The sequence below is a fragment of the Phallusia mammillata genome, chromosome 1, assembly GCF_965637545.1.
Source record: "Phallusia mammillata chromosome 1, kaPhaMamm4.hap1.1, whole genome shotgun sequence".
Lineage (NCBI taxonomy): Eukaryota > Metazoa > Chordata > Ascidiacea > Phlebobranchia > Ascidiidae > Phallusia > Phallusia mammillata.
In genome coordinates this window covers 20139004-20164494 of record NC_137252.1, presented here as the reverse complement: position 1 = coordinate 20164494, position 25491 = coordinate 20139004, and the positions used below count along the sequence as shown (strand labels likewise).

The window sequence follows — 25491 nt, the reverse complement described above, 5'->3', positions numbered from 1 at the left end:
ATTACACATAACAACAATCCAAAGACGGTTTGTGACATCACAGACAAGACAGAAAACATTGCGATAGTGCGCAAACAATTGCATTCTTGATAGTTGTCATGCAATAAAGGCAGGCTATCTATTGTATAGTAATGGAGGCAGTGGATCTCTAATTGTACTTTGATTTAAACCTATTCAGTGACACAAATTGACGCCAAATAAGATTATAGAGGCATGTCAGCCTTTTCGCGGACCCCGCAAAATTGCTTCACGGACCCCTGTTTGGGAACCGCTGATCTAGATTGTAATCATGAACATCAGATCTACAGAAACATTTTCATTTCAGTAAATAGCTTTTTTTGCCAACAATAGGATATGCTTGGTGGAAACACTGTCCACATGGTGTGTTAAGAAACCAAAATTTGAAATTGTCACCACTCAGGTATTTTAAAATTCCTATTGCTTCTGAATTTCAGTGAGGCATTTAACTTCACAGTCACAATGCTATTTTTTTCTTTGGTAGCATTCAGAACTAATCTGAGTATTTCTGTTGTTGCTTATTCCTGCAAGACATATTTGGAATAGCAGATGTTTTGTCCCATTTTTTCTTTTGCTATTGTCGCCAGCATAAACCAACATTGTATGACCGGAAGGTGCTGCCACCTAGCGTAATTTTTTATTCGGCTGAACAACCCACTGATCTAGAAAAAAGCCTGGATAGCGCAACCAGGCGTTACGATGAGGGGATTTTTGAAGCCTTTGCCGCCATATTGGAAGGATCACCTGGTAGTCTGGCACAATGGGCCAAGCAGGTTCGCAGTGTTGTGCATTCGGTTGTAGCAAAAGAAAAGTTAAAAAAGGTGGAAGTAGAAGTAACAGCGAAGGCAGTGACGACGAAGAGAGCTGCACAAAGCGCAGATATCCCCGTACTTTTCACAAGTAGGATATATTTTGGCAGTTCAGTTGAGTTAGTGCCAGCAGGCAGCAACTAAGGCCAAGCTGATTCTAGTTGTATTTGACTTTACGTTTGAACATTACGTTTGTATTGTTACTGCGCATCTTTTACTATTATAATTGTACAAGACAAGCAGGCGCTCCTCAGCCAAACATTATGGTGTAGTAGTACCTATTTAACCAAGTGATGTATACATTTTGTACAATCCTGTGGTGTAGTGGTTTTATCACATTTGCTTTGCGGCAAAGGACCCTGGTTCGATTCCAGGCGGTATCAATAACTATACAATTACTTGGTTATGTGGTCAGTTGATTGTAGTGCTAGTGGTAAGTTGATATCAAACTCATAAGATATACTCCAGGTTTTTTTCATTACTATTTTACAAACATTTTAATTAGAGGTTTGCTTTACATTTGCTCCTAGATTTCCATCAGAATCGGGCCGGCGAAAAGTCTGGATTAATAACACTCGCAGGCAAAACTGGATTCCAAGCAAACACTCTCTGGTTTGCTCAGATCACTTTTTGGAAAAATATATCAACCGTACTGGTCAAATTACCACTTTAAGAGATGATGCCGTTCCCACCAGATTTAAGAATTTGCCAAAACATCTAAAGCAGGTGATAAATAATTGTATTATTTGAAATAATGAATTTTAAATATTTAAAAAATAATTAAATTTAATACACAATAGAATGAGAATATATTTACATTTGTCTATTAATATGTTTTAGGCAAAAAAAGAACGAAGGCCCCCTTTAAAAAGGCATGTAGAGAATGAGGCCGAAATTGACAAACCAACTGCACAAAATAGCACAGAAGTCAATGCTACAATTACTAAGAAAAGTAAGAACGACCACAACTACTGTTTAGCAGATTCGCCAACAAAAATAAATAAAAAAATGGGAAGCAGAATTTGCAGTTTAAACAGAAAAATGAAGCTTGCAAACCAAAAAACAAGGCGACTTAAAGAGAAGGTGACATCTCTTACACAAGTAATCAGTGTCTTGAGAGACAAACAGCTGATAACACTAAAATGTGAAGAGAAGCTAGAGCAGGCTTTGGCAGGTGTACCTCTGGGTATAATGACTAGAATTGTTAAAACCAAGTCAGGTAAAGGGTCCAAGTATCCAGACTCACTGAGAGCATTTGCATTAACATTGCAATTCTATTCCAAGGCTTATGAGTTTGTCCATAAAACATTTCAGTTTGCCCTTCCTCATCAAGCACAAATAAGAAAATGGTACTCGAAAATTCCTGCAGGGCCAGGGTTTACAAACCCTCATTTGATGCAATACAAGAAAAAGTAAAAAATTATGCAGATTGTGGCAAGTGGTATGTTCCTTGATGTTGGATGAGATGGCTATTAAGAAGTTGCATGGGATGGTGAGAAGTTCTGTGGCTTTGTTGACATAGGTAATGGGGTAGAAGATAATGATTCACAACCTTTGGCACAGGAAGCACTCGTTTTAATGGCAGTATGTGTTAACAGTTCATGGAAAATGCCATGTGCCTATTTTTACATTGATGGATTGAATGGCATTGAACGTGCCAACATTGTTAAAATTTGTATCCAACGACTTGCTGACACTGGAGCAAGAGTAGTGTCTTTGACCTGTGATGGACCATCATGTCACTTCTCCATGCTTTCGGAGCTTGGTGCTTGTCTTGATCCCAGTAATTTATTGGCATACTTCCCACACCCCTCACATAATGGGGAAAAGATACACATCATGCTTGATGTATGCCATATGCTGAAACTTGTTCGTAATACTATTGCTGACTGGAATGTTTTCTGTTGACCTGAAAGGACAAAAAATTAAATGGCAGTATATTGTTGAGTTGCATAAGTTGCAAGACAGAGAAGGTTTACCGCTGGGCAACAAACTTAAATTAAAACATATTAAATGGCACCAACAGAAAAGGTGAATATTGCAGCACAGTCTTTGAGCTCCAGTGTTGCAGATGCAATTGAGTATTGTGCTACACAACTCAGGTTGAAAGAATTTACTGGTAGTGAAGCTACAGTTCAGTTTATTAGATTGTTTGATCATTTGTTCGATGTATTAAACTCTCGGAATCCATTTGCCAGTGGCTTTAAATCACCCCTACGTGTTTGTAAGGCATCATGGGAACCATTTCTGAAAGAGTGCTTTGAATATATTGTTGGTCTAAAATTGCCTGATAACACACCATTGCACAAATCAAGAAGAAAAAATGCACAGCTGACAAAGCTATGCAACTTATGTTGGAAAATGCAAACTGTACCATCTGATTGGAAAAAAGGAGTAATTGTGAAACTTCCAAAAAAGGGAAATCTAGGCATTTGTGGTAATTGGCGAGGAATCACACTGCTTTCTGTTCCAGGGAAAGCGTTCTGTTGCATGCTTCTGCACAGATTAAAGACATCCTTAGATTAGAAGTTGAGAGATGAACAGGCAGGCTTTCGTTACAACAGGTCGTGCTGTGACCAGATCTTTGTTCTTAGGAACATTGTGGAACAGTGCCTTGCATTTCAGATACCCCTGTTTGTCAACTTCATTGACTTCAGGAAGGCATTTGATAGCATACACCACAACACTGTATGGCAGATGCTACAAAACATGGTGTTTCATCCAGGTTTGTAGATACCTTTAAAAACATCCACGAAGAATCAAGCTGGTGCGTATGAGTTCGGTCAGGAAACACAGAGTTCTTTAGAACCAATACAGGTGTTCGCCAGGGCTGTGTGCTATCACACCTACTGTTCATTACCACTATCGACTATGTGATGAGAAAACCGATGACTTATCCAAAGTCCGGCATCTCATGGACAAACTACAAGCGCCTTACAGATCTCGATTTTGCAGATGACATTGCCTTGCTCGCAGAGTCGATGACAGATCTTCAAGGAATGACCAACTCATTGGCCAAAAATACAGCAACAGCCGGTCAAACGATTAACAGCGACAAGACTAAGCTACTTCAAAGTGGAGGGGAAACTCAGTCTAACGTGCATTTAACCATCACCATCAATGGAATTGAGCCCAACATTGGGGCGAATTTTTAGCACTTTCACCTTTTGTAATAATGAACTACTTGATTTTCACACACCTACGTGCACTTATAATCGTTTTGTTGGAGCGTTGCGTATTGGGTATCCTGGCACTTAACTCTGTTATTATTGTTGTGTTTAATTGGTTTGTTTTGCCAATCATATTTTCACTATATCCTATTTCCACGGCATACAGTCAAACTTCGATACTATGCCACCCTTTGGGACCGAGAGAAAGTGGCATAATAGCGAGGGTGGCATAATAGCGAGGGATGTTTGTAAACATAGCCTTGTGACGTGACAATGTACTGTGATGCCACATTGTGTTGTTCCATTCTTAGGGGGCACGCTAGGACCCTGTCACCACTACCCGCTGGTTTTACTAGGAAGACTCTCCTTTTTGTGTTTTTAAGTATTGTATTTTAGGTTGATTTTATAATGTCTTTTAACGTTTTAATGCAACCTCCGCCTTTACGGCCTGGGGAGGAACTAGGTCAATATTTTAATATGCTTGAATCTTATTGTACGAGCGTCGATGCTTCAAAGGAAAAAAAACGGCATCTGTTTTTAGCAAGCATTGGCAATGATCTGAAATGGGCAATACAAGAGAAGGACTTAAATCTCTTTACAATTCGGAACGGATTGCTAAATTCGAAGACACATTGAAGACCCTACAAGCTGAAGTTGATTCCCTTAAAACGACAGGACATTTTTATGGCCACCACGAACAAAGCCGAAAGTGTTACGGCTGAGGACAGCCAGGCCATTTTCGACGCGACTGTCCGCACCTGGGTATGCGCCCAAAAATGGTTAGGGTAAGACTCGAGCCTGGGTCATTACCAACTTCTTTTTACAGACGCCTAAACGCCCCGCGAATGTAAATGAGTCCTCTAGTCAACAACCAACCGCATCAGGCAGAGCAAATAGACCGACTGCAGGTCCGGAATCTACGCCTGATGAGAGAATTGCACCACCTCCAGCGCTTGCACGGTTTGTTTCCATTTTGGTTGGGCAGGGTACCATGTGTGCTTTGTTAGACACTGGCTCGGGTGTATGTCTGATGAGTACGATAAAATGGGACTCACTCGGCGCAGAACAAAACCTACAGATAAATAGGTCCCCTTCCAAGCACTTGGTAGGTGCCGATGGGCTACAATTGGCGGTGAAAGGCAGCATTAGTCTACCTCTTCGAGTGGGCGGCATAATGAATAATGCTACCGGTTACATCGTGCAGAACCTCAATCACTATTTCAAAAAAAATAAATAAATAAATAAAATAAAAAAATAAAAATGGTTACCCGATTCCCCGGATAGATGACAGTTTAAAGTTTAGACCAAATGTCCAACGCCACGTCAGCTTTTTTGAATTTAATGTAATGCCCATGGGCCTGTGCAATTCTGCAGCGACTTTTCAGCGCCTGATGCGTATCGTCCTGAACGGAATCGAGTGGCAGGGGGCCCTAGCGTACTTGGATGATATCATTGTATACTCGAAAACTTTCGAAGAGCATTTAAAGCGACTGTCGGACGTGCTAGTGTAACGTGAACCGGTGTTCACTTAGTTTAGTTTATTCACTGTGTTCACTTAGTTTGGTATATGCTTATTTATTATTTCAATATTGCACTTGCTTTTCACGGTAACTCTATTTATCCATCGATATATGTGTGTTTCACCGTGTTCATTTAGTTTGATATACTCCTATTCAATATTTAGTTATTGCACTTGCTTTTCACTGTAACTTTATTTACTTATTAATATATTAGTTGCTTTGTTTCATAATGTTTGTTTGTTCTGCTTAGCCATATTTATTTTCACGTTGTTCCTTTCACTTCTTGTTTTTTCACTTTTGTTTTCTTGTGTTCCATTTTCACCCCTTTTCACTTTAATATCTTTATTTGTACTTTTACACCGGTAACATTTCGAACGCATCCCCGCTTTAGTGATTTCCCGTGGCGCGTTGTGATTGGCCACATTCCTAGAGGCATGTGGCGTCGTTTTTCCTCGTGTTTGGTGAGGCAGTTCTCTCCTGGCACCGGTGAAGTGTGCGCGATTGTTTTGGTGCTGTTGTGCTGTTATTGTGTTTTGCTATAGTGCAACGTGGTTATTGCTGTGACGTAACGTGATCGAACAGTACCTTTCAAAGGTTTTATTAATTACAATACATATTATTTTTGGCCGGTAGCGAAGTCACCGTTGTAACAATTGGTTTTAGCGATAAGCCGTTAGTGCAGGGTCTTGGACCGTTTTACGAATTAGGAAGGTAGCCTCGAGTGTTAGAATACAATCGGGATAGTTGGGAAGGTTTAGCGTTAAAGATGTCGCACCCAAACCACTTTCTCTAAATTTCGAGGTTACCAAAATAATTCCGTAACAGTTGGCGAGCACGCCAGGACCCTGCTATCGCGAAACGGTGACTTTTCTATAGAGAGAACTCCATTTTTCAAACTGTTTGTACAAGAGCTTTTACAGCATACTGTTGTTTTTATTATTTTAAATGGCTTTTAACTTTTTATTGCCTCCGCCTCGGTATGAGCCGGGAGCGGATTTGCAAGATTTTATGAGGGTGTTTGAATCGTTCGCCGACAGCATTAAGGCTACTAAAGAGGTAAAAAGGCACATGTTCTTGTCTACTATTGATGACGAGCTCCGCTGGATAATACAAGGCAAGGACCGTTCTGTATACAACCTGGATTACTCAGTCATTGTCGAGCACGCTCTAAAGAACAGTACCGGCGGCGCTTAATTGCATAAACTGCGCCATCGATTGATTACACGTCGGGAGATGCCTCGCGAAACGCCTCGAGAATTTATGCGTGCAATCAAGGAGCTGGGAGACAAAGCGTACCCGGAGGAAAAGGAAGAAGACATCAAGAGAGAAGTAATGTACACTGTGTTGTTGTCTGGACTATTAGATCAAAACCTTGTCGCTAATATTTCGAATAGATTAAGCCATAAGCGTGACTTTTGGGCCGCTGCCGAGTTGGTTTTAAACGAACAATCCACGGCCATTGTCGCAACAGTCACTACGTCCGTAGATGACAAACGCGATTTTGACAATACTGTAATTACTACCCTAAATGAGCTGAAGCAGGGTTTACACAAAAACACAGAGCATTTAACAAGCACTGTTGCGAGTTTGCAAGCCCAGTGCGAAAATCTACAGCAACAGGTTCGGACACTGGCGTTGGCTCAACACCGTTCTGATGTGCGCCCTTCCCGACCCTTAAATCAGCGAAGATGTTTCAACTGTGGAGAGTCAGGTCATCTTCAACGCCAGTGTCTTGGTGGTAAAAAAACGACGCGCTTTCCACGCGTCCCTACGCAACCCGTCGATAAACAAAACCGTAATTATTCTTCTGTGCCCAGGGCAACCTCTAGAGTGGTTCCCACAAAAGCGATGATGACTAGCGAACGACTCCCCGACTCTCCGACCGTTTAGCGAAGCAAGTGTTACCTCGGTTGATTGAGATTGTGACCGAAAACGTACCGGTATGTGCTTTGATATAGACACAGGGGCAACTGTATCTTTGTTATCCGAACACCTGTGGCGAAAACTTTCAAACGTTGGTAATATGAACCTAGAGTCGTGTCCAACTAATTTTGGTCTGGTCGCTGCAAACGGCACGCAGTTGAATTCTCTTGGGATAGCTAATGTAAAGATTAAAGTTGGTGGACTAACTGTAAGCCACCGATTCTATGTATATGCAACCACTCCGCGCATGAGTGCATCATAGGCCTAGACTTTTTGAAAAGGTATAACTGCTCTCTTTGCTGTGAGACCGCACTGATGACTGCCGGGAAAGCAAGAGTGCCGTTGCTGAACCAGTCCTTTATTCCTGAAGAAAAGGAAGTCTTTCTAGCGCAGGGGTTCCCAACCGGTGGTACGCGAAGGGTTTTCAGGTGGTACGCGAGTAGCTTCCGTTTTGTTCACATAAACCTGGATTTGCAACTTTATATTTTGTTTATCTGGTTTTGTTTACAAAAAACAGTCTCCAGGCCTATTGTCATTGTTACGTAACTATTCTTGTTGTTTCGTATCATTACGATTTTCAAAATACAGGTCATGTCAATTCTTAACAAAAAGCATAGTTGCTACTTGCTATGAAAAGCCGAACAACGTTGCGGCACAGTGGGCGTTAATTATGTCAAATGATTACTCTTAATAGATATATCTGTACTGTTTTGGGGCTTAAGATAGCGTTAAATGAAATATGTTTCAAACGAATTCGTTGTTCTGCAAGAAGTGGTACCACAGAGCACTGTAGATCAGTGCTTCCCAAACTTTTTCAGCTCGCGGCCCACTTAAAAATTTTGTTTTTTGGGCGGACCACCGTATAATATTGCGAGAAAACCACAATGAAAAAAAACATCCATTTCGTAGCTACGCGAAGACCAAATAAAGCTAACAAAGAGAGTTCCAGCATCAAGATTTTACAACTAGTACAAGTACTGTTGTGATGTAACAATCGCAGTTTGTTTGTGTAATAAAGCTTAGTTTAACGTGAAATCTTATGCGCCATGGGGCTTTCATAGTGAGTATACTATAGTAACATATTTTTGAAAAAAATGGTTAAATTTGAAAGTACGTTCACACAAACTGTGTAACTTTTCTTAATCTCCATATTGGTATGGTAGTAGTTTAATAACCTTCGCGGCCCACCAAAAACAACGTCGCGGACCACCAGTGGGCCGCGGCCCACCGGTTGGGAAGCGCTGCTGTAGAGCACATTAGTACTCTATGGTGGTACGCGTGGCAGTGCAGAGCGTCCAGGTGGTACGGGATCGTGAAAAGGTTGGGAACCCCTGTTCTAGCGGAACTGACCAGAGTCCCTGCATCAACGGAGGTGCAAGTGATGGGAGAGTTTCCCCCCGACCGCAACGGTTAGTCTTTGTCTTCATTTACTGCCGTGGTTGAACGGAACCCAGAGTTTACTGCACGATTTGGAGTTTTTACTGCCACCGCTGTAACCACTACTGCCGGACTAACTGTACCTATACGACTTGCCAATTTAAGTGACGACGACGTCGAGTTGCCTGTTGGGTTTAAAGTCGCATGCCTGTACCGGGTGGCAGCTTATGGCCCCGTGCAATGTTACAACCCCGCATCTCGTGTATTATTAGGTGCCAATGTTGCTAAATGTAGTTGCAACGACTGTTTGCAGACTTCCGAACCTAAGCAAGTTTCCAGCGTCACACACAAAGCAGAGGACGGCCAGGCTGATGAACATTGGCGAAATATAGTCTCCGGGGTAAATATGAGTGATGAATTGACTGCAGACCAAAGGCGCAAAGTTCTTGAAGTTCTGTTAGCGCATACGCGCGCCTTTTCTACATCCGCAACTGACCTTGGTAAAACTAGTATTACGCAGCATTTTATTGACACAGGAGAGGCTCGACCAGTGCGCCAAGCTCCTAGGAGGATGCCGCAACGTCACAAGCACAAAGTTGAAGAGATCATCGACGAAATGCGCAAACAAGGTTTAGTCCGTCCGTCAACGTCCCCCTGGTCCAGTTCAATTGTCTTTGTGAAGAAAAAGTCAGGTGACTTAAGATTTTGTATCGATTATCGTGACCTTAACACCGTCACCAAAAGGAACATTTATCCCATCCCGCGTATAGACGACAGTTTGGACGAGATGGCCGGTTCCGTTTATTTCTCCACGCTCGACCTTAAATCAGGTTATTGGCAAATTCCTATGGACCCAGCATCTCGCGAAAAGACGGCATTCGCTAGCCACATGGGTCTATTCGAATTTAATGTAATGCCTATGGGTTTAGGCAATGCAGCCGCCAGCTTTCACAGGTTAATGCGCACCGTCCTTAATGGGGTTGAATGGAGCGGAGTTCTTGCGTATCTGGATGATGTAATAATATATGCGCGCACATTTGACGAACATCTAGCCCGCCTAGATATGGTCCGCAGGGCTAACTTTGAAGCCATCAAAATGTTTCCTTTTGAAGAGCGAGGTTAATTTTCTCGGACATGTCGTTTCCAAGGCGGGTGTCGTTTCCAAATTCTGTGCAACCACGAAAAAGTTCGTGCTGTTGCAAATTGGCCCATTCCAACCACTGTTAAGCATGTTCGACAATTCGTGGGATTGACATCCTATTACCGCAATTTGTCGAAAAATATGCCCGGGACTATGCAATAGGTTGCGTTCTAAGCCAAGAGATCGAAGGCAAGGAGCATGTGATCGCGTATGGTAGTAGGAGCCTGAGTAAAGCTGAACGACATTACTCGACCACTCGCAAGGAATTGTTGGCTGTGATCTTTGCTACGAAACTATACCGCTGTTATTTACTGGGTGACAGTTTTGTGCTGCGCACAGATCACGCTTCTTACTGCGATGGCTATGGAAATCAAGAGAGCTCTACGGCCAATGCGCGCGTTGGGTCGAGCACCTAGCCGAATACAACTTCGAATTGGTTCATAGGCCGGGAGTAAAACATGGCAACGCAGACGCTCTAAGCAGACTTAAGTCCGAAAGTGACCCGGACTTTCCGTATCCCGTGCGGCAGGCGAAAGGTGTATCAGAAGTGTGTAATGTGGATTTTCGCGTCGTTCTCGGCTGTAGCTTTGAAGAAATCAGACAGGATCTCCTTTGCGTCTGCCCGCTGACCTGATACATGCGCTCTCGCCGCACGACCAGCAGTCGCCATTGGTCCATCTGGAAGGACTCCGAGATCGGCTGGCACTTGCCAGGGAAGTGGCACGCGAGACCCTCCAGTGTCAGCGCAAGCAAATGGAGAAGCAATATAACAGTAAGCAAAGCGGTGACACCCTTAATGTTAACGATTCAGTCTTGTTGGAAAACCCGGTTGTGGCGCCGGACGAATGTCGAAAGTTCCACCTTCCCCATAAAGGTCCTTTTCAGATAGTAGAGAAGCAAGGACCTGTCAACTACAAATCGTTGATCAAACCGGCAAAACCCAAGTGGTGCACTTCAATCGCTTGAAGAAAACATCGGCCAATTTTGATGAGAACAACGATGGAGAGGAAATTGTTGGGAAGCGCCATGAAGAAGATGTAGCTTCGCGTGAACAAGCACGTGGATCCGACAAGCCGTTACCAACTGTTGTTGTCCAGGTGATGGTTCCGAGCACCGAAGACGATTCAGGAAAACGCGGCTCCAAACGACCCTTACGCGACAACGGGTCTGGTTTGTCCGCGGACGTACAGATTATGAGGGACGTGTTGGAAACTAGACCAAAGAGAATGCGTAAACAGACGGAATTCTACCAGAGTTAAAGAAAGCGTCCTCCGGGAGTAGGACTAATGCAGGCGGGGGAGTGTAACGTGAACCGGTGTACACTTAGTTTATTTTATTCACTGTGTTCACTTAGTTTGATATACTCCTATTCAATATTTAGTTATTGCACTTGCTTTTCACTGTAACTTTATTTACTTATTAATATATTAGTTGTTTTGTTTCATAATGTTTGTTTGTTTTGCTTAGCCATATTTATTTTCACGTTGTTCCTTTCACTTCTTGTGTTTTCACTTTTGTTTTCTTGTGTTCCATTTTCACCCCTTTTCACTTTAATATCTTTATTTGTACTTTTACACCGGTAACATTTCGAACGCATCCCCGCTTTAGTGATTTCCCGTGGCGCGTTATGATTGGCCACATTCCTAGAGGCATGTGGCGTCGTTTTTCCTCGTGTTTGGTGAGGCAGTTCTCTCCTGGCACCGGTGAAGTGTGCGCGATTGTTTTGGTGCTGTTGTGCTGTTAATGTGTTTTGCTATAGTGCAACGTGGTTATTGCTGTGACGTAACGTGGTCGAACAGTACCTTTCAAAGGTTTTATTAATTACAATATATATTATTTTTGGCCAGTAGCGAAGTCACCGTTGTAACAATTGGTTTTAGCGATAAGCCGTTAGTGCAGGGTCTTGGACCGTTTTACGAATTAGGGAGGTAGCCTCGAGTGTTAGAATACAATCGGGATAATTGGGAAGGTTTAGCGTTAAAGATCTCGCACCCAAACAACTTTCTCTAAATTTCGAGGTTACCTAAATAATTCCGTACCACTAACAAGAATCAAATCGGCTGGTCTAACTTTAAAACCTAGCAAGTGCACTCTATTTAAGCACGAAGTAGACTTTTTGGGCCACGTATTGAGGGCATACGATGCGACCAGGGTTTTTTTAAGGTTTGGTTTCCGCTAAGTAGTTTTAAGAGACCGCAGTGTTTCATTTAAATACCAAAAAATAGCCATATTTGCTTAAACGAATTATTTATTAGGCTACTGGCAAATTTTGGGAAACCGCTGGAGAAATTTGGGGGACCGTTTCGGTTTCGGACCCCCCGCAACGTCAAAGAAATCCGGCAGTTTCTAGGTCTTACTTCCTACTATCGTAAATTTATTTGCGGTTATGCACAGATCGCGGGTCCTCTTCACCGGTTGACGGAAAAGGGAAGAAGATTTCAGTGGGATGACCAATGTCAGAATGCCTTCTCTCAACTAAAACAACACTTGACGACTGCACCAATTCTTCGATACCCCGACTTTAACATGCCGTTTATACTGGATACGGATACGTCTGACGCTGCCATTTGCCATTTGCTGTGGGACAGTGGTCGTTGATTACGGCAAATGATTGCTCGGCCAATTGGTGGACAGTAAACAAAAATATCAATAAATTTAGTCGTCGTGCTTTAGTGTTATTTTAGTAGGCCAATATTATTATTCTTAATAAAATATGATTCGATTAAATAAGTTGTTCTGCAAGAAGTGGTACGCGTGGCAGTACAAAGCGTCCAAGTGGTACGAGATCGAAAAAGGTTGGGAACCCCTGTACTAGACAAACAGTTCAGGTCCATTATATCAATACACAAGATTGCACTTGGTTGCAAATGCTGTCCACATGGTGTTTTAAGAAACCAAAACTTGAAATTGTCATCACTAAGGTGTTTCAAAATTCCTGTTGCTTCTGCAATGGTTTGTTCTGCATTTAATATTGCCTGAATTTCAGTAAGGCATTTAACTCCACAGTCACAAATCTTTGTTAGCATTCAAAACTAAAACTGAGTGTTTCTTGTTGTTGTTTATTCCTGCATGACATATTTGGAATAGCAGATGTTTTATCCCATTTTTTCTTAAACTTTTTATTCAGGTTTTTATTATAACGGTTAATCGTGACTTTTCAAGGTGTTAGATGACCTTTTTGTTCGTTTTCAAGGTATACACTTTTATACACTTTTTAAGTCAATGATAACTGCAAAAACTGAAGCCCACTTACAGTCATCTTAAAAAATCACGACTAACCGTCAAAAATAATCATGTAACTGTACTCACTGTCGAACTTAAAAATACAGTACACAGGTTTGGCTTTGGCGCACAGTAAACCCGGAACAGACAACACAACTACAGGCCGCTTCACTAGGGTTGCCATATTTTATGATACAAAATCCCTGACAAAATTTATCTCGCTTGGTTGTAACCCAGTTTTTCTCAAACTTTTTCGTTATTTTTTCTAAACGGCCCCTTTGCCATTATTTCGAGAGCTCGCCGTACGTAAGCCTGAATGTGTATTTTAGAAAAATTAAAGTTGATTGCAGGATTTTAGCTAGTTATGCCAAATTGCGCATAACAATGATCCAAATCTGACATCACAGGCAAGACAAAAACATTACAATTGTGCGCGAACAATCGCATTTTCGTGGGTTGTTATGCAATAAAGCCTATTGTTTAGCAATGGAGACGGACGATTATCACTTTCACTTTAATTTAAACTGATTCAGTGTCACAAACTGACGCCAAATAAGAATATAGAATTATTTCCACCTTTCCGCGGTTCCCGCAAAATGCCCCAATAATGGACCGCGGACCCCAGTTTGAGAACCGCTGCGTTAACCTTTTTTGCGATCCACACACTTCTATTCCGGAATAAATTTAGAATATTTGGAAGTCACACGGACGGCGACACGAGAAAACGTTAGATACGATATACCGATCCTGGTCAATTACTTTCTGCGTAGGCTTCTGTTTGGTTAAAGTTTATTAGGCTTAGCTCACTACTCTTACTATCCTTGAAACAATACGCACATATATCATGGGTCACCAACCTTTACCACTCTATAACCATTCGGACCAATTTCGCACAGAACAAAACAAAAAACAAAAAACAACGGGAGTAACAAAGACCTTTTTAAATTTGAAATAAAATGCCAATGTAAAAACGTTTTTTATGTCTCACGACATTCGACTTTTTGTTGTTAGTTGGTTCCTTGCATATTAGGTACACAGTTTAAGTAAATGAAACTTCCCACATTCCAACAGAACATTGAATGGTGTGTTTTCTTGAGACGCGGATTTATATTTGCGTATTTAACGCATATTGTCAGACAAATAGTAACAAACAGGTATTGTTACGCGCGCACACACACTGCAAAACGAAACAGTAACCTTGTTTGTTAACCTGCGCGCCGCCAGTTTATCTCTACGTTTCATGGTATATAGAGTCTATCTATACTATAGACCAGTGGTTCCCAACCTTTTTTTGTCGCGACCCAAATACTTCCCAAAATTTGGTTTTGTGGATTCTTCCGACCCATAAACATACATTCTTACTTACTGTTTTTGGTTGATTTTTGTTTGTAAATCAGGGAAGCTTTTCGAAAATTTCTGCGCCAATTTGAAAAATCAAACGAATAATATTCGTTTATTTTTAACCAACTTTGAGCTGGCTCAAAGCATTTTATCAGCCAGGCAACGCTTAACAGTGATCTCACACAAACATTATAACGTCACAATCAGAATTAACCACTACCACGCCAAATTGTCATGAAATTATTATTGGGCAACAATTTATAGCCTTGGGAAATAATAAAATAACCCTACGAAGCGAAGCAAGGAGTAGATGCTTTTATTGCCACAAAAACAGGCGACCCAACAGAATTGTCAGACGACCCATAGGTTGGGAAACACTGCTATAGACCACTAGTGGTACGCGAAGAGTTTTCAGGTGGTACGCGAGTAGCTTCTGTTTTGTTCACAAAAACCTCGATTTGCAACTCTATATTTTGTTTATCTGGTTTTGTTTGCAAAAAAAACATTCCCCAGGCCTATTGTCATTGTTACGTAACTATTCCTGTTGTTTCGTATCATTACGATCTTCAAAATACAGGTCATGTCAATTCTTAACAAAAAGCATAGTTGCTACTTGCTATAAAAAGCCGAACAACGCTGTGGCACAGTGGGCGTTAATTATGTCAAATGATTGCTCATTGATAGATATCATCTACTGTTTTGGAGCTTAAGCTAGCGTTGAATGAAATATGTTTCGAACAAATTAGTTGTTCTGCAAGAAGTGGTACCATAGAGCAGGGGTCGGCAACCTTTTTGCACTGCGGACCGGTTTTGAAACTAAAATTTTTATCGCGGACCGGTCTTCAAAAAACTACAAATATATAGCTATAAAAACGCTTAAATTAGTTTATCTTGGTCGGGATACATGGGCAAAACGTTTTATAGCATTTAACCTGAAAAATTATACGGCCCGGTAACGAACTCCTCGCGGACCGGTACCGGGCCGCGGACCGGCGGTTGCCGACCATACTGCCATAGAGCACGGTGGTACGCGTTGCAGTGCAGAGCGTCCAAGTGGTACGGGATCGTAAAAAGGTTGGGAACCCCTGCTATAGACTATAGTAGATACGGTTGTAGCTACTAGAAACTTTCTCCGTTGGTACATTAATTTCATAGTATCTATATTTGTTTTCTTAAATTCCTGACTTTTAAGTACATTTTAACATTTCTCCCTGACGCAGATTTAAACACTAAATTCCCTGACATGTCAGGGAAAATCCTGACGTATGGCAACCCTACGCTTCACACGCTATACGTGATTGGTGGAGCTGCGCGAGCCGCAGCACCCTGTCGCCTATTTCGCCCAGCATGTAGCTTTTCCAAGTGCGCATGCGCACAAGTGCAAAACGTCATGAAACGTCACGATTCGTCATGAAACTGGAGCTGCAGTTCCACCATAGATAACATATTATTGGCATATTTTTTTCAAAAAAACGAAAAAAATGCCGATTAAGGCGGAAATTATACTTACAAAAATTATACTTAAGAATAAAAAAATAAGTATAATGAAAGCTATCTGTATTGTTGTGGTAGGACCATTAAGTAAAAATATCTAGGGGGTGCTGCAGCTCCGCAGCACCCTAGCACGAGCCGCCCCTGAACGTAACAATAAGACAATTATCACTATGATCCGAAATTATATACAGCAAGATAACCGGCGGTGGGACGAAGCATTACCAGCAGGAGTGGTGGCCGCCTACCACCCGAGTGCCCACGATGCAACGGGAGAAGTTCCGCATACTGTCCTAACCGGACGACCATTGCGATTGCCGACAGACTTTAAGGGGTCTTTGGCGCGTGACCCCGCATATTCATATGGAGTGGAGATTGATCAACTCCGTGATGGTCTACAGCTTGCAGAAGAGGTAGTGAGAGAGAGTCTCGCGACGCAACGGAAGCGGATGGAAGACTGGTACAATCAACGACAACAAGGAAGACCCAAACCCGGTCGTCCCGATTGGACAAAGTAAAAAACTTCAGTAGGCCTATCCATACAAGGGACCTTACAAGATCACAGATATTCGCGTTCTTTTAAGTTCTTAAACGGAATTGTAAAGAGATTTAAGTCCTTCTCTTGTATTGCCCGTTTTAGATCATTGCCAATGCTTGCTAAAAACAGATGCCGTTTCATTTCTTCTAAAGCATCGACGCTCGTACAATAAGATTCCAGCATATTAAAATATTGACCTATAGATCCTCCCCAGGCCGTAAAGGCGCAGGTTGCATTAAAACGTTAGTAAAACCAGCGGTAGTGGTGACAGGGTCCTGGCGTGCTCGCCAAGTTGTTGCGGAATTATTTCGGTGGCTTCGGGAATTCGGCTGAAAGATCTTTTAAGTGGCGATGTTAAATTCCAATCAATCCCTTAAGCCTAATTCTATACCTTAAAACCAGAACTGCCTCCCTAATTCGGAAACGGCCCGAACCCTGCAATAACGGCTCACCACTATACACCAAAGAAAGACCACAAACTGGTTTCACTAATGGGCGCCTTGTTTAAGTAAAAGCGATAAAATACACTGGCGTAAAACAACACATATTACCAACTTCAATATACGCTGCGCTCAATAATCAGTAAACCCCAGTACAACACAGAACAGAAACCAACAGGTGTAACTCGCACGGCGCCCAGAGGAAGACTGACCTTCATTATTTTACTCGCACGTGCGACGCGGCCACGTACGTGGAAGAAACGATCACGTGACGATCAAAGGCACATCCGGGTAACGATACCTCAATCAAGCGTAAATTAGTGGCGGGAAAAGGGCGATCATACAAACGGAGAAAAGACAACTATTACAATACAAAACAAATAGGTGAATGGTGTGTAGTAAAACAAGATATATAGGCAGGGTTGCCATACCGTCCTTTTTTCTAAGATTTGTCCTTACTTTGAAGGGCTGTGTCTTAGAAAAGTTTATTGTCCTTATTTCTAATAAATGTCCTTATTTTTGACTTGAGTCCTTCTTTTGTCTTATTTTCAACAATTACTGGTCAAATCCCTATTATACAAGTAAAAGTAAACCTAGACCTTAGCTGTCTACGAACAAGAAGCGACAGATTTGTTTCTGCCAAAATATTGCATATGAAATGTCATGGCTCGTATAACTGCAAAATATTTGTCCAAAGGTTTGTTTTGTTTCGTATGAAAATTTCATTTTTCGATTGTCCTTATTTTTGGTTTTAAGTCGATGGCAACCCTGTATATAGGCCTATACAGTGTGAGGTAAAACAAGATATATGCCTTGGAAATATGATATAGTGAAAATATGATTGGAAAAACAAACCAATTGTGCCAGGATACCCAATAGGCAACGCTTCAACAAAACGATTATAAGTGCACGTAGGTGTGTGAAAATCAAGAAGTTGAACAGTTCATTATTACAAAAAGTGAAAGTGCTAAAAATTCGCCACAATGCACCGATGTCCCAATGCAATCAAATTCATTCGATTGTGGCGTATATGTGATCATAAACTGCAACTGCATTATAAATAAACTGCCAATACCTGCCAAAATTACTTCAGAAAATACCAGAAAATGGTTGGATGAAGCAAAAAAAAGAGTAGGAACAATTTGGAGAAGTCAAGATATTTTTTCTTCAAAAATTGCCGGAACCACCTTCGGCAAGTCACACACAAAATTTGTTGCCCTTCGGTTTTGTTGCTGTCACAATCTTCTGTCTCACAAACAGACCATCGGTATGACCATAGAGCACTAATACTAGAGAAGTAACTGATTGTTCACTCAAGCGTGAAATCAATCATAGCTTGTCTTGTTTAGCAAATATATATATTTTTTGAAGCAATAGGATATTTAACAACTATATTCTGTGGAACACAGTTTTAGTTTTGCAAAAAAATAGACAAACAAGGAATTGCGGGCCCCTTCTTTCTGATCAATCTCTGCAGATTGGTCACGCTTGGATGCTCCGTTGCCACGTGACCATTTTCATTAGTTTTTGCTTGTTATAGCATAGGACGTTCTAGCTTTTTTCCAAGTTTGTACTAATAAATGAAAAGCCAAGCAGCCGGTACTTATTTTTTGCAATGCAAAAAGTACTATAAGATAAATTTAGAAGAAGTAACATGCTTAAGAGAAAATCGACCTAATTGTTATTGAAATTGATCAAGAGACCAGGGCAACCAGTGTTGAATGTCCAGGAACATGCAGCGTACAGGTTGTCTCACTGCTACCAAGACCGATGTATCACCTCGAGATGTGGAAGATATCTATTCTACTGCTGCAAAAATAGCTAAAAGTGTAACAGTAGATGTACCATACGTTTGTACTGATGTCTGCAGCCGGCAGGTGATCAACTAAGGTACCTGAAGGTATATAGGCCCGGAAGGTAATAAGGCCCACTGTTCATATTTTTTTATGTGTCAGAAAAAATGCTTCCGTTTTAATGTCATTTTAAAATATATATGTACTTAAAATGATTTACAAAGTTTTTGACCTGCAAGTTGTATGTAATTGTTATCATGACCAATCCAAATTAAGAAGTGTTTATTTTCAACTTTTTGTTAAAATAGGTAGCAAAAAGGAAAAGGTTGTGTTGTCGAAATGAAAACTTTTTAAAATATATTAGTAATGGGGTAATTTTAGTTTAATTGGAACATTATCCGATCTGGAAAAAATAATTACTTCAAATTAATTTTATTACGGTTTTGTTTGTCAGCCATTGCTTGCAATAAGGCCCAACAATTTTTTGTCATTTTCTCAAGTGTATTTTATACTAAAGGCGACTGACAAAATTTGCTTTTTTGCTTTCTTAGGGAGATAAAAAGTCCGAATAAGATGTTTGTGGAAGTAATCTTTCATTTAGTATTTTTGGTTATCAAATGTCAAGGGGTCGTTTATTCTATTTTTAGTACCTTCAGATTAACAGTTATATGTCTTAGTTAACAGTATATGTGTAATATGAGTTAATAACGTTGCTTGTTTGAACTTTTATTTGACCGAAGCAAAGTATAAATGAGTCTGATTGGTTTCTAGACTATTTTTAAAAACATGAAAATGTTGGGCTTTATTAACAGCATAGGTTTGTATTAAGGCCCAATTTCTAATTTTTTAAAAACTGTTATCCTACAAAAACAAATCTTGCAAACGTCCTCAAAATCGAATGAATGTTTAATATCAACCTCTGCAACAATCATGCCGAATTTGGCCTGGAACGGTTAAATGGTTTTTCAGTTATACGCAATAATTTTTTAATGGGCCTTGTTAGCTGCAGGTACCTTATACAGCAATTTGTTAAAACAAAAAATATGCGCAAATTCGCAAAAAAATGCATGTGAAGTTCTTGGAATGCAACAAGTTGTTTCTACTAATTTCACATATGTGCATGGGGACCCATTCGTTTTGTGTCAAATAACAACCTAATAAATGGTTTGTGTCAAGTTGTCCACCAGGAAATTTTATCATACCTCTTTGCCAAAATGGTATTCAGGTTACATTTCTACTTGCACAGCAGAGTTTAGACTTTAAATTTTATATTTTTTTTTATTCATAAAAAAGTGGTCTGAAAAGTCAACATCAAGCAATATTTTATTTGAAACTTATTGATCACCTTAATGAAACTGTCTCACAACAACAAAAAAACATGTGCCCAAATAGTGTATATTTTTGGTGGCAATGTATACAAGTTAAATAAAAAATACTGCACATCAAAAGCGAAATGATTTGTTTTCTATCTTCTTGTTCAATGTGAAATCCCTACTTTGAAAACCTTTACTATAGACATTTTGTTCAAGTCTTCAGTTAAATTTCCATTCTTGAATTTATTTACATGCTTGTTTGCAGAGTAAATGTCACCAATCAAGTTGAAATAGAATAGGTTTGTTCTGGTGCACCCTGCAAAAAAAACCTCCAGTGTAAATGTCATAATATTTGTACTTGCAAACAAATGTCAGTTGTTTGAAGAAATTAGTACAGTAATTATATGCTATAGGTTGGGGTTTGTAATTTGCTTGGGTTTAATAGGATTCTAAAAGACCATACAGTTTTTGCATGTCCTAGAGTAAATTGTGTCTCTTTTTGGAGTCTTGGGAGTAAATGCAGTGTGGACTTTACACCGCCACCTGTCTCCAGCTATGCAATAATAGTTTAAATCACAAAACACTCAGATAAAAAAATGTCATAAGGAAAGGTACTAAAATTCAGTGAATTAAAAAACAATGGCAGAACAGCTCTAAACAAATATAAATAACCACAACATACCTCTTACAGGGTTACAAAAGTAAAAAAGGTTTCTTTGTAAACATCAGCCTTGAAATAATTGAGACAAACTTTGGACCAGAATTTACCAAATTTAAAACTTTGTCTTGGAAAGTACAATTATTTGTGTACTGCCAAGTGATTTTCATGTACATCCATAATGAAGTAAGCGGAACTCACGTTTCCGTATGTCACATTTGTAGTGGCTACCCGGTATGGTCAATTGTAACCAGCAGCTGTACTGATGAGACCTTACACGTAAAAGCACTATCTTCAACTTTGCCTTCATGATAATTTTTTGCAGCTCATGGTATTATAATACATATAACAGACATAAATAACCCTGACAAGTTAGTTTAATGACAATCAGGGACCCGCGAGTGCCGTTTTAAGCTCACTACTTACAGCTTTTGGCCTTAAAACTGTAGTGTACATTGCTGGAAATCGGCGATCTTACCCGGAGCATCCAAGCGTGACCGATCTGCCGATATTTGGGAGTGTCACCTCTAGTATTAGTGCTCTATGGTTTGACGTAGATTCGTAAAGATATCGCCAAATACTTCATTGTAAGAACAATCTTGGATGGCAATTTTTGAAAAAAAAATATCTTGGCTTCTCCAAATTGTCCCTACTCTTTTTTTTGCTTCATCCAACCAGAGACTACTAAGCAGAGACTGCACACTGCGATTTTTATTAAGATCCGTTCCGCTTGAACGCGACCAGTACGATTGCGGCGTTTACAATGGAAAAGGATAGGAAAAAGTTGTGTTGTCGTCTGTTTTTTCGTGTTTACGTGAAGCGTAGGCTTTTGAAATAAATTTCATTGATTGGTACATCAACTTGACTACTTCTGAAAACATATTGAAGAAAGAAACTTTCCGAAGGCGGAAAAAAAACGACACAGGTGGCGATTGAATGTAGGGGAGAGTGGGGTAAGTTGTTACAGGGGCGAGTTGTTACAACGCGAATAACTTCGGTTATGTTTTTATAAAACCGCTGGAATTACGCATGTCGGTTGGTACATCCGGGACGGTCAGCGTGACAAAATTTGGTGAAATTTGTGCGGGTATTCGCTGACTTCTTGAATTTTGCTATTTTGAGATGTCTAAAGTAAATTTTTGGACTTAAGCTAAATCGACTCTCCTAAAGCACACAATTCAATAAATTCTATGATGCAATTTTTTTTGTCAAGTGATAGTGGTATGTTAGTACCTTGTAAAAGAATAAAGTTGCAAACTTTAGCTATTTTTAAGTCCAGATTGGTTTATGTTGCACCATGCTGGTGGGGTGAGTTGTTACAAGGTGTACCACATCTGTAACAATGACTATCATATGGCCCCAAAAAAGGTAATACTTAACTTTTGTTAATAAATAATGTACTTAAAATGTTGTTTGGTGACAATATGTTGTTATTGCAAGCATATTATTTTCTAAAAAGTTAATTGTGTGTGTAAAATCCAGGTTTTGGACCAAGTTTGAGAACTTACTACTATATCGAGGACAAGAAACTGTAAGGACTATAGGATGTCATTCATTCCATGGTTAAAGTTATGTCAAAAGTCAAGTTTGTGAATTCATTGACATAAAGTACTTTAAAAGTGAATTTGATTGTAAACTGTGTTGTTTTCATTGTATAAACCTTTTGATCTGTTTTGTTATGTTAATAAACAACATGATTTGTGACATACAATGATACTTGATATTGCAATACTCACATTGTACATGCAAGCTTGTGATGTGACTTCTATTTTATGAAATAAACTTAAATGTTGGTGCAAAACAAGATACTTGATATTGCTACCATTCCAAAAAGTTTACTTTTGGACTATAAACTTCAGTTTTTTCACTTCAGAAACAAAGATGTCACCAATTTAGCAAATTTGGATTGGAATTTCTGAATCGTGATGAACAAAATTGTATAAATTGATTTTAACTCAAAATAAATAGTTAAGATGAGTAAAAGTGGTTCTATTATATTTATGTTACAAAGCAGACAATAAAAGAAATAGAAATTGTCACATTTGTGGATGTGAAAGCCTTCCTAAAGTTTTGTAACAACTCACCCCCACCATGGGGTGAGTTGTTACAACAGAGCATCAACCAGAAAACATGAAATATTTTTTTTTACAAGTACCAATTAATTTTGTTGGTAACATGTTTACTAGACTTAGGGGCATATCAAACTTCATGCAAAAAATCAGGATGATCTGAATAATAATTTAACCCCAAAATTGCAGCAGAACAAATTTTGTAACAACCCACCCCACTCTCCCCTACGAAATTTGCTACCAAATTTTCGGATGTGCATGTATGACAAAAATGAACCATTGCCAACATCTATAGATTATATTTGCGAAAAGAGATGTAATACGAATTGCTGGGAGTTACAAATGTTCTCAAAAGAATGTAACTAAATTTTTAAATCTGTCATGAAGAAATAGAGACCATGCTATGCCCAACACATTTAAACTGCAATAAATTTTATCACATTGCCTTTTGTTCTGTTACTTTTTTAAAAATATCAATTCAAGCAGCTCAAAGTAACCAACCTCATAGGTGTTGATTCCAGATATATTATTTTGATGATTATCAGGATGAAACTGGAAACAGCATATGTTCTCAAAGGAATGGCACAAAATTTTAAAATCAGTCATCATCAAATAAAGACCATGTCAGGCCTCACATATTTAAAATGCAATCAATTTTGTCATTTCGCTTTTGTTCTGGTAGTTGTGTTGTTTTATCAATTTAACATTTTTACACAAAAGTGATTTTAGATGTTGTTTTTGCAGCTTAAACTATCCAATCTCATAGGTGTTGATCCCTGATATTTTAGTTTGATGATCAGGATGAAACTGGAAATAGTATCATGCACTATTTAATCGATATTGCCATTAATTTTAATATAAAATTTTTGAGGCATTTGACAAGCTTTATGGTATTGCATTTAAAATACAATTAAGGCTGGACTGTTTTCAAATCAACTGCCTATTTTTTTTATGTGTTTTTTATTTATTCAATCATTAAAGCAAACTTTTTTGAATTTTTGTACATTGTTCAGTCATATATTTCATCTATTGTTTATCTTTGAGTTGTGACATTTTCATTTGCATCAGTCAATGTCATTTTTGTTAAGCAACCACTGCATCTGCATGTAATTTTATTTTCTCTACCAGCTAAAATCTTCCTCTGTTAAGCCTTCACACAAATAGCACTTAGTAAACAAATGTATTGTTTAGCATCAAAAATAAAAAAAGTATAAAAGATACACTTTGGAATTGTCTATATCTAAATTTGGAAGTAGCAAGGTGCATACAAATCTAGTCTGTTACAAATCAGAACCGATCTTAATACTTGCAGAGAACATTTTTATTTTTAAAACACAAATGAAGTTTAATAAGTATGAGATTAAAATTCCTAAAAATCAGAATAATTAATTCAAACTTACATACAAAATTTTAGTTCAATCCGTTGCGTATTGGCAAAGATATCGCCCATTTATGTCGTCGCTAAATGGGCAGTGTGCAGTCTCTGCTTAGTAGTCTCTGATCCAACCATTTTCTGAAGTAATTTTGGCAGGTATTGGCAGTTTATTTATAATGCAGTTGCAGTTTATAATCACATATACGCCCCAATCGAATGAATCTGATTGCATTGGGACATCGGTGCATTGTGGCGAATTGTTAGCACTTTCACCTTTTGTAATAATGAACTGTTCAACTCCTTGATTTTCACACACCTACGTACACTTATAATCGTTTTGTTGAAGCGTTGCCTATTGGGTATCCTGGCACTTAACTTTGTTATTATTGTTGTGTTTAATTGGTTTGTTTGGCCAATCATATTTTCACTATATCATACTTCCACGGCATATATCTTGTTTTACCACACACTGTATATATATCTTGTTTTACTACACGCCATTCACCTATTTGTTTTGTATTGTAAAAGTTGTGTCGATTCCGTCATTTTGAAAATATTTCCTATTTCCGTAAATTAGATTAGAACTATTTCCGTCTTTTCTGTTTTCCGTAAATTAGTGTGTCGTTTCTTTCGTTTCCATCATTTCCGTTTTCCGTAAAATAGTATTGTCCTGGACTCCTGCGTATGATGGATGCTATTGTAATTTGTAATGTAAGGATTGTCAGAGTTGACGCCGTACTTGTTAGTACAGAGGATGGCTTGTCGGCGATTAACCTGAAAGTTAAACTTTTTAAGTGAGAGAGTTAAGAAAGATTGAGAGTGAGAGAGATTTGAGGGAATTAGAAAGGAGCGTATCTGATATTGTACAACACATGTAAATATATAGTGAAGAAGGTGACGATGGCGTAACTGCACAGATGGTAAAGGCGCTCAATAGCAACAATGGCAATTGAGGTTAAGTACTGCAATTGTGACGATGACAAAATCATGCAATTGCGTGATAAAGTCGCTCATATAATAGTTTCGCTCATTTGTACGCTTATTTGGGTTATGCACGATACTCCACACTATAACGCGGTGGTTCTCAATCTTTTTGCCTTTCCGGGGGTGACACTAAAACGCTGAATGGGCGGGAGATGACGGGACGTCGTGAAAACCGCTGAATATCGGGTTAAATTGCGGACGGTTAGTACTATTAAGGTTGGGATAAGGTTTTATAATAGAAAATCATTAAAAATAATTCACCCGGATACATTCCGCGACCGAGGGAAACATTCAGCGGCCGAGGGAGAC

General features: G+C 39.5%; 1 protein-coding gene, 1 long non-coding RNA gene and 2 pseudogenes across 3 annotated transcripts; 3 read left to right on the top strand and 1 right to left on the bottom strand.

Annotated features, from left to right (window-relative positions):
• Positions 1-1300: 1300 nt before the first annotated feature.
• LOC145208184 (uncharacterized) lies at positions 1301-5234 on the top strand (annotated as a pseudogene). The gene is made up of 2 exons (XR_013854562.1): positions 1301-1553; positions 1668-5234. The product of XR_013854562.1 is annotated as an uncharacterized LOC145208184 (transcript).
• Positions 5235-6462: 1228 nt separating this feature from the next.
• On the top strand, positions 6463-7407 carry LOC145239273 (uncharacterized; annotated as a pseudogene).
• A 3262-nt stretch (positions 7408-10669) lies between these two features.
• LOC145239284 (uncharacterized) lies at positions 10670-11217 on the top strand. Its single transcript, XM_080102589.1, has 2 exons — positions 10670-10730; positions 10844-11217. The coding sequence occupies exons 1-2, from the start codon at positions 10712-10714 to the stop codon at positions 11215-11217; spliced, it is 393 nt and encodes a 130-aa protein (XP_079958715.1). The 5' UTR covers positions 10670-10711.
• An 8824-nt stretch (positions 11218-20041) lies between these two features.
• LOC145219666 (uncharacterized) lies at positions 20042-20841 on the bottom strand. The gene is made up of 2 exons (XR_013857922.1): positions 20779-20841; positions 20042-20412 (listed from the first exon to the last, which is right to left on the bottom strand). It is a non-coding gene; the product is annotated as an uncharacterized LOC145219666 (long non-coding RNA).
• Positions 20842-25491: the final 4650 nt, after the last annotated feature.